This window comes from Monodelphis domestica, chromosome 2 (assembly GCF_027887165.1).
Source record: "Monodelphis domestica isolate mMonDom1 chromosome 2, mMonDom1.pri, whole genome shotgun sequence".
In the NCBI taxonomy this organism is placed as follows: domain Eukaryota; kingdom Metazoa; phylum Chordata; class Mammalia; order Didelphimorphia; family Didelphidae; genus Monodelphis; species Monodelphis domestica.
Genome location: NC_077228.1, coordinates 200,079,206 through 200,088,668, shown reverse-complemented (window position 1 = coordinate 200,088,668; position 9,463 = coordinate 200,079,206). Strand labels below are relative to the sequence as shown.

Sequence of the window (9,463 nt, the reverse complement as noted above, 5' to 3'; positions counted from 1 at the left end):
GCATTCTGGGAATTTACCCTCTTTGTTGGGGGAAGATCACTGGACCCTAAAGTCGAAGCAGGTTAACCATTTTGAGATCACTGGGACCAGAAACCTGACTCACATACTTAATAAACACTTGTGAAATGGAAGGCAGTTTAAACTATGGTGTCTGCCAAAGCCAAGTTTCCCTCCAAAACTGTGACTCCTGAATGCTCTTCCAGAAATAATGTGCAATCTTGCCTTCCCTGCTTAAAAAATATAGTTCTGGTTGCCAGTTGTTGACAGCTGAGTGAATGAACCTTATGGACACTCATGAAACCAGTTTGACCTTCAGAACACATCCTTCCTTTTCCTATATCTCTGTCAATTCAATTCAGCAAACATTTATTACCTACTATGTGCTATGTGGGGAATCAGATAGAGCATAGGACCTGGAGTTAGAAAGATTCATCTTCCTGAGTTCAGATCTAGCCTTAAACACTTACTGACTGTGTGACCCTGGGGAAGTCACTTAACCCTGTTTGCCTCAGTTTCCTTGTCTATAAAATGAACTGGAGAAGAAAATGGCAAACTACTTCAGTATCTTTGCCAAGAAAACCCCAAAATGGGGTCTTGAAGAATAGGCTATGACTGAACAACAAAAACATATGCCAGATATTGTGCTAAGAACTGAGGATAAAAAGGAAAAACAGAAAAGTTCCTGCTCAAGAAGCTTATATTCATCTAGGAGGAGGGGGTACAGTATGTATATGAACAAGTACAAGGACTATACCAAGTAATATTTGTTAGTCAGTTGCCCTTTGGCTCTTGCAACCTCTCTGAGTTTGCTGGATTTGAGATGACTTATTTATGAGAATTTACCCTGCATCTCCATTAACCATTAGAATTTAGCTGAGACAAGTGAACATTCTGGGTACTGCTGGGGATCCCAGCCTAGCAGGCAAGATTAGGGTTTCAAATGAACAATCCAATAGTTTGAAACTCTTATAAATTGTATGACCCCTAGGCTTAGTCTAGAACCCTCCTCCATGTGCTCCTCCACTGTTTCTGTTCCAGTGCCCTACTTAAAAGTGGACCCACTCTCTGTGCCACATGGGCTGTATGTGGGCTATTGGTACACAGATTGTCCTTGTTTCTTTCCAAGGGCTCAAGATCTGATTGGCAGGGAGAATGGGGGCCTCGGGGATGCTAAAAAGCCATTTTCTATTTCCATTCCCAAAGTCAAACCAAAGAATTCTAGGTTAAGATCTTGGAGGTCAAGGCTTGCATCACCTTTCCTCTCACTCCTCCACCCCCCACCCCTCTTCTGCACGCGCAGAGCTCAGGAGAGTCGAAGGGGTTCGGGCATCTATCCCCAGTCCTAACCCTAAACTCTGACCCTGGAAGGGTGTACCCCTCCCATCCCTGCCCGTGAGACGCTGCACCTTCTTGCCCCTCCTGTCCGCCCCACGCGCCCTTCAGCGCGCGCCGCTTCCTGAGCGGTCCCCTCCCGTGCGCCCCGCCCCGTTCTCTGGAGGCAGCATCTTCTGCCGTGGCAGCAGCCTTAACAGCAGCCGCAGCCTCAGCAACAGAAGCAGAAGCAGCGGCCCCAGCCCCCGCCCTGATCCGGCAGCAGGTGCCTCACCAGCCGGCTCCACCCTCCGGTTCTTCCCTTTCCAAGCATACTCACCTTCCTCCTCTTGGCCAAGGTCCTCAGTCCCTTCAGCCCTCACCCGCGCCCCAGCCTCTCTCCTGTCCCCTCCAAATGCAGGCTGCTGTCACCCTCCCCGAGGAGATCCGTTGGCTCTTGGAAGGTAAAGTCCGGAACCATCTTTGGTGCCCTCCCCGCCCCCACCCCGGCTGCAGAAAGTTTTGAGGCGCTGAGGTTAAGAAAGGAAATGAGGCCTTGGGGAGGTTGGGGGTAGGCGGTCCCTAGCATGGGCTTCTCCCCTCACCTCTTACAATGAGTTTTAGCTCAGTCTCACCTTCCTCCTTAAAGGCTCTTAAAAATAGGGCTGTGAAAGGTCTTCAGGAGTTAGTAGCCCCTGCTATGGTATAAAGGTGTGGGCTTGGGGTGAAGGGGTCTTGGGTTCTTGTGTGCTTGGTGTGAACCTGAAGGACTCTCCTATATTACTTGGAGATATGAGCCAGTGTGATCTAAGACAAGTTATTTAACCTCTCTGGGCCTCATTTCCCCCATCTCTAAACGAGGGGTTTGCGGGGAAGTAGCCTCTTGAATCCTTTCCAAATCGAAACCTGCGATCCTGTGATCCCTAAGGGACATGTCCCCTCCCTCTCTCCTGTGGATCCTCATCCTAAAAGAGCATCCCAAGGCTAGTGGGCTGGTGCTACACTGCACAATCTCCCTTTAAAAGCGGAAACTTTTAAAGTTCCCAGGCTTGCAGAAAAACTTCACCAGCTGGCAGTTGGTAGAAGTAAGCGCAGGCAGATATGTCTTTTTTCTTCTTTTTTTTTAGAACTCCACTTAGAAACTTAAAGGTGACAGTAACTTCAGGTCCATTACCTGACTTTGATCTTTTATTTATTTTTATTCAGAGACATTTTATTTTCCCAGTTACACATAATAACAAATTTCCACATGTTTTCTGAAATGATAAAACCCAAATTGCCTCTTTCCCTTCTTTCCCTCCCCCTTCTTGGAGATGGTAAACAATTTGATCTGTTTATTCATACATTATCATTGAAAACATGCTTCCATATTGCCTTACCTGACTTTGGAGGATGGAGTCATGGAGACCAAACTTCCTTAACTATCTCTTTATCAGATAATACTAGTCATACTTTGGGTGGTTATTTCTTTGGCATGCTATGCTCTCCCATTTCCATTTGAAAGAATTAATTTTTTAATTTCCTTTAAACTCCTGGTAATGGTGCTGTGGAAAGAACACTGGGCTTGGATTTGGGAAATCTATTTTGATAGCCCTGGCTCTCTGCCCATGATATACCTTGGGCAAAGGACCTGGATTCAAATCCTGTACTTGTCACTTAATATCTCCATCAAGTCACAATGTTCCTAGGCCTCGGGTTCTTTGGGTATAAAATTAAGTGGTTGCAGTTCTAAACAAACCCCATGATTTGGGTCCAAATCTTAGGTTTAGTATATACTTTGTGATTTTTGGCACCAAAAAAAAGTCAATTCCTCTCCGTAGGCTTCAATTTCTTCACTTAGAGTAGGACAAAAGATGATATTTAAAGTCCCTTCTAGCTCTCACATTCCACAGTTCAAATAATATATCTGGCAAGGGCCTTTAGTTCCTATTCTCAGCATTAGGTTTCATTTCTGAATTGTTCCTATGTAGCTAGTCCAGATCATTCTTCACCAGCCAGATGTTGCTTTGAAGTCAAGACATTAGGAAACCATTTTAATTTTAACCTTTGAAAACTTTGGTATTAGGAATCAAAAGCTGCTCTACACTGAAGAAGTCAGAAGGAGCCTCTAGGTTCTTTCTTTCTTTCTTTCTTTCTTTTTCTTCCTTCCTTCCTTCCTTTCTTCCTTCCTTTCTTTCTTTCTCTCTCTTTCTTTCTTTCCTTTCTCTCTTTCTCTCTTTCTCTCTCTCTCTCTTTCTTTCTTTCTTTCTTTCTTTCTTTCTTTCTTTCTTTCTTTCTTTCCTTTCTCTCTTTCTTTCTTTCTTTCTTTCTTTCTTTCTTTCTTTCTTTCTTTCTTTCTTTCTTTCTTTCTTTCCTTTCTCTCTTTCTTTCTTTCTTTCTTTCTTTCTTTCTTTCTTTCTTTCTTTCTTTCTTTCTTTCTTTCCTTTCTCTCTTTCTTTCTCTCTTTCTTTCTTTCTTTCTTTCTTTCTTTCTTTCTTTCTTTCTTTCTTTCTTTCCTTTCTCTCTTTCTCTCTCTTTCTTTCTTTCCTTTCTCTCTCTCTCTTTCTTTCTTTCTTTCCTTTCTCTCTTTCTCTCTCTTTCTTTCTTTCCTTTCTTTCTCTTTCTTTCTTTCTTTCTTTCTTTCTTTCTTTCTTTCTTTCTTTCTTTCTTTCTTTCTTTCTTTCTTTCTTTCTTTCTTTCTTTCTTTCTTTCTTCCTTCCTTCCTTCCTTCCTTCCTTCCTTCCTTCCTTCCTTCCTTCCTTCCTTCCCCTTTTTGCTCCACAGTATTAGATTTATAGGTATGAATTTAGAAGTTCCTTTAGTTTTTGGCTTAGAGGGCATTGCTTAGGGGCATGGCTTCTTCTCAGTTCTCTTTATGTCTGGAACACACTCCCTTCTATTCCTCACCTAATAGAATTTCTAGCTTCCTCAAAGCCAAATTCAGGTGCTAATTATCTCCCAGAGGCTTTATCCTGATTCTCCTAGGTACTAGCACCCTCTCTCTCTGAGAATTGTTTTTCACTTCCTTACTTGTGTCCATACTATATTCTCTTTTTCCCCTCCCTAAAATTTAAGTTCTTTGAGGGAAGGGACTATTTCAGTTTTGTTTTTCTATCCTCAGTACCTAGCATAGCACCTGACACATTTTATTGTTGTTGTTCAGGCGTATCCAACTCCTAGTGACCCCATGGGTCACTTTCTTGGCAAGGATGCTAGTTTGCCATTTCCCTTCTCCAGTAGATCCTTCATCAAGCAATCAGAAGCTAGGCGACTTGCTCAGTCACCCAGCTAGGATGTTTCTGAGGCTGGATTGCAACTCAGATCTTCCTGGCTCCAGGCCCAGCAGTCTATCCATCTAACCTACCTCCTAGGCATACAGAGGTTAAGTGACTTGCTCCGAATCGCACAGCTAGGAAGTATCTGAGGTTGGATTTATACTCAGGTCTTGCTGATTCCAAGCCTAGTGCCCTAATCATTGAGCCACAGCTGCCTCTATACATGGCACATAGTAGATGCTTAATAAGGGTTTGTGAGATTAACTGGAATTCTTCCCTAGTCTGTTGGATTTTTATATACTCACAACATATATAAGTACATAGTCACACTATAAAGACATCAGATAAATACTGCAATCTGTAATATTACAATAATAATACAACACATGTATATGCTATATGCTACATACTAGATATATCATATATACAGGCAAGCCATGTATGCATATATATGTGCATGTGTGTATGTATAGAACAGACTTCTCTAAGCTCCTCTGCTTCTTTGCTCTACTGAAGGCAGACCCAGAGCCAAACTCCTATTTGTTTCAGTGGCTTTTGCATTGAAAGTTACCCCTTCAGCATTTTTGATGTGTGGTATTTTATTGTTTGGAACTGACACTTTGGTAAACAACTCATTTCTGCACCTGCCACCTTCCTTTAACTTAGATTATTTTCTTGTTAGCTGACTGTTTTTAATTGAAGTCTTCAGATCTCCTTCTAAAGCAGGGCCTTTGTTTGCTGACAAGTATAGCAGGCTATGAATGGAGATTAATTGCATGTCACATACTTCTGTATCAAACTTGCTGTGTCTTAACAATCAGTGCAGTGCTTGGGCTTCCCAGTATGTAAGGCGGAGTTTGGAGGTTAAAATTTAAGGAACTCACTTGGTTAACATATTTGTTAAGGATGTTTCCTGAAAAGTTTACATTTAGAAGTCCATTTACCTCAGAGACTAGGTAGGATGGAACAAACATTAGGTAAAAAGTCTTTTAGAGGGTGTCTTAAGAATTTGTCATTTGTGTCGCTTTTGATGATGCTTAGAGCAACATCAGGCATCTGGTAAAGTGGATAGAGCACTGGACCTCAAGTCAGGAAGATCCAAATTCCAATCTAGCCTTAGACACTTAGTAGTTTTGTGACCTTGAGCAAATGATTTAACCTCTATTTGCCTCAGTTTTCTCTCTATGAAATGGGGATAAAAATAGGACCTATTTCTCTGGGTTGTTGTGAGGATCAAGTGAGCTTTATCTGTTAAAAGCACTCTGCACATATTATTGGGTCCAGGACAATTCTGAGTCTCTTATGCCAAAGGATGCTATCCATCACTTCCAGAGAAAGAACTCTGGGAGCCAGAATGTTGATGAAAGCATACAATTTTTCAATTGTTTGTTTGGGATTATGTTTGGGGGGGTTGTTTTATAAGATTACATGTATAGCCAAGATCAAATCACCTGTCAGCACTGGGAGGGGGAAGGGAAGGGAGGAAGCAAGATAAGTTGGATCACATAACTTAGGAAAACTTGTGTAGAAATTTATTACATGTAATTGGTAAACAAATTCAAATTCTAAAAAGCACTTAGGACAGAGCCTGACACATAGTAGGTACTATATAATGCTTATCCCCATCCCCTTTCAATGGTATTCAGATCCAGCTGTAGGTCAGGATATTTTCTACCTGAGAAGGCAAAATTTTGGTTGTTAGAACACAGAAACATAGCAAGTAACTCCTAAACCAGTTGCTATTCCCTGCACTTCTTTTAAGGTTTATTGTTAACAATCCAAGACTAAAGTGAGCTGTACTCTGGGTTAATCGGGTACCATGTGAAATATTATATTCAACTTTGAGTGCTATAGTTTAAAAACCACTTGACAAGGATGAGAGTGTAAGGCCATTGACAACTAAATGGCTCAGTGGATATAGAGCCACATCGGGAGTAGGGAGGACCTGGGTTCAAATTTGACCCCAGATACTTTCTAGCTGTGTGATCCTGGGCAAGTCACTTAACTCCATTAGCCTAGTCCTTGCCCTTCTGTCTTAGAATTGTTACTAAGACAGAAAGTAAAGGTTAAAGAAAAATGTAAGGCTCTTGAAAATGAGGATTGTTTTAGTGATTGTGTTTGTATCCCCTGGTTCAGTGCCCAGGTACTTGATTGTTAAGCTGACCTATGTGGCCTTAGGTAAGTCACTCAAACTTTCTTTACCTCCCATCTCTCAAATGTAAATCGAGGGAGAATGGCATAGCTAATAGAGGGCTGTCCTTGGAGCCTGGCAGCCCTCAGTTCGAGTTTTGCCTTTGACACATACTAGTTGTGTGATTACAGGCAAGTCATTTAACTTCTTGGTGTTATGGGCAACTCTCTATGAGTATAAGGAATAAATAACATAGTGGCATTAAATGAAGGAGGGAGGAAAGAAGGGCGAGAAGAAGGGGAAGAGGGAGAGGGAGTAGAGAGAGTAGTAAGGGAGGAGGGAGGGAGGGAGAGAGAGAGAGTAGAAAGAAAAATGAGGTGATGGGCCTGGGTGACATGTAAGGCCCCTTTTAGCTATAAATCTTTGATCTTATGATCAAACATTATAGTTATCTTCAAGCATTTGAAGGGATTTTCTATGAAAGAGGTATCAGATTTGCTTAATTCTACAGGACAGAACTAAGGGCAGAAATCGCAAAGGGGCAGATTATGTAGCTCAAAGTAAGAAAAGCCATCTTTACAAATCTGACAAAAAAAATGGAATGGCCTGGCTCAGGAGGGTAATGGGTTCTTCCCTTGGAAGAGGTCTTTAAACAAAAGCTGAACGTTTACTTGTGTATATCAGTCAGTCAGTAATTTGTACCAGTCAGTTAACTACCCTTTATTATGCACCTACTATTTGCTAGACATGGAGCCAAGCTCTGGAGATACAATGAAAGGCAAAAAAAAAGGGGGGGGGTGGGTAGATATGTAAACAATTATACACAGACAACATAGACACAGGATAAATTGGAGATAATCAGCAAAGGGAAGGCACTAGCATTCAGGGAGATAGGGAAAGGCTTTCTTACAGAAGATGGGATTTTAGCTGAGACTTCAGGGAAGCCAAGGAGGGCAGGTGGTGGAGATGAGGAGAGAAGGAATTCCAGGCATTGGGGACAACTAGCAAAAATGCTCATAGTTGAAAGACAGAGTGACTTGTTTGAATTTTGTTATTATTTTTTTCTACCTCTATGAAATAAATTTTGGGTATTGGTGATTGGTATGGCACCAAATAACTAAATTAATTTGGGTAGAATTGTCATTTTTATTATATTGGCTCAGCCTATCCATGACAAATTAACATTTGAGTGGCTTCTTTGAGAAATGAAAAGACAAACCAGTGTTATTGGATCACAGAGGGGTGGGTGGTGTGTGAGGGGTGGCAGTAAGGTGGTATATGAAGACTAAAAAGGTAGGAGGGACCAAATTTTGAGGGATTTTAAATGCCAAACAAATGTACATGTATGGTGGCAATAGGGAGCCACTGAAGTTCATTTAAAGAGAGACATCTGCCCTTTTGGAAGATCAGTTTGACAGCCGAGAGGAGGATAGACAGGAACAGGGAGAGGCTTTAGGCATGGTATGTTTTAGAATAGATTCATGTGCAGGTACATATTGAACTCAGTGTGTTAAAGATCATTCATTTAGAGTTAGAGGGGATCTCAGCTTCCATCTAATCTAACTTCCTCCCCCAGTTTACAGATAAGGAAACTAAGGTCCAGATAGCTTACATGGCAATATAGCATTACATTCGTGGGATGAGATTTAAATCTAGGTCTTCCTGACCACAAACTTAGTGATATTTCCTCTCCTTCTGTTGCCTTTGAGGCCTCTTTTGGCCCTTGCATTCGTGATTCTGTGAAGGTCCTGATCATTACACAATCTCTCTGGGGAAGTTTTAGGGCACAGGAGCTTTACCATGAGTGAAGTTATAAGTAGAAGGTAGGGAGGGTGGGGGGCAGGGGCAGATTATGGAATTTCCACTTTATAAACTGACATAAATATCCCAACAATGATTTAAGAGAGACCATAACAGCCATAAACTTAAAGCTTGACTTATTTATTTATTAAACAGGATGACAAGATAGTTTTTTTTTCTGATGGGGAAATGGGTTGTTAAAATTATATTTAGGGTGTGAGAAAAAGGGGAGGGGGGGAGGGATGGAGAGGGAGGAAAAGAGAGAGAGAAAGACAGAGACAGAGACACAGACAGAGAGAGAGAGAGAGAGAGAGAGAGAGAGAGAGACAGAGACAGAGACAGAGACAGAGACACAGACAGAGAGAGAGAGAGAGAGAGAGAGAGAGAGAGAGAGAGAGAGAGAGAGAGAGAGAGAGAGAGGGAGGGAGGGAGGGAGAGAGAATTCTCAGCAAATGTTTTGAGTTACATAAAAAAACATGAACATAATTTCTTAGGTTCAGAATTCATTGTTTTCCTTAAAAGCTTGGAAATGTTTTATTGGAATTTAGACAAACATCAAAAACAATAATAGTCAAGTAAACAGTCTCTGTCAAATGCTCCCAATAGAAATAGTAACTAGTTGCCTATCAACACATAAGTACATTACAGATAAGTACAATGAAGGGTGTTCTCTGAATTTGTTGAAAGAAGAGGAAATATTCAGGTCTGTTTGTCAAATAACTTAGGTTTTGATGGACCAGTCAGCTATCTTTTTGTAGCTTGTGATAGCAGTAGCTTAGAAAACAAACAAAATGCTATTCCTGTGCATCTAAGCAGTATTTTCTTTGTCTTCCTGTCTGGGGGTCTTGGAGGCAGAGGCAAAATATTGTGATTATAAAGATGATGGATTTAATCTTTTCCTCCTTCCCCCCTTTCCCCCTCTTCCTTCCTTCCTTCTTTCCTTCCTTAATTTCCTCCCACTCTCCTT

General features: G+C 41.5%; 1 protein-coding gene across 5 annotated transcripts in view; it reads left to right on the top strand.

Moving 5' to 3' along the window:
• The first annotated feature begins 1,438 nt into the window (after positions 1–1,438).
• SKAP1 (src kinase associated phosphoprotein 1) overlaps positions 1,439–9,463 on the top strand; it is a 429,384-nt gene continuing 421,359 nt past the window's right edge. For all 5 annotated transcript variants that reach the window (XM_007482364.2, XM_007482361.3, XM_007482363.3 and 2 more), the window contains exon 1: positions 1,439–1,775. In XM_007482364.2, coding sequence (XP_007482426.1) covers positions 1,727–1,775 — 49 coding nt within the window. In that variant the 5' untranslated portion in view covers positions 1,439–1,726. The remainder of the gene's footprint in view (positions 1,776–9,463) is intronic.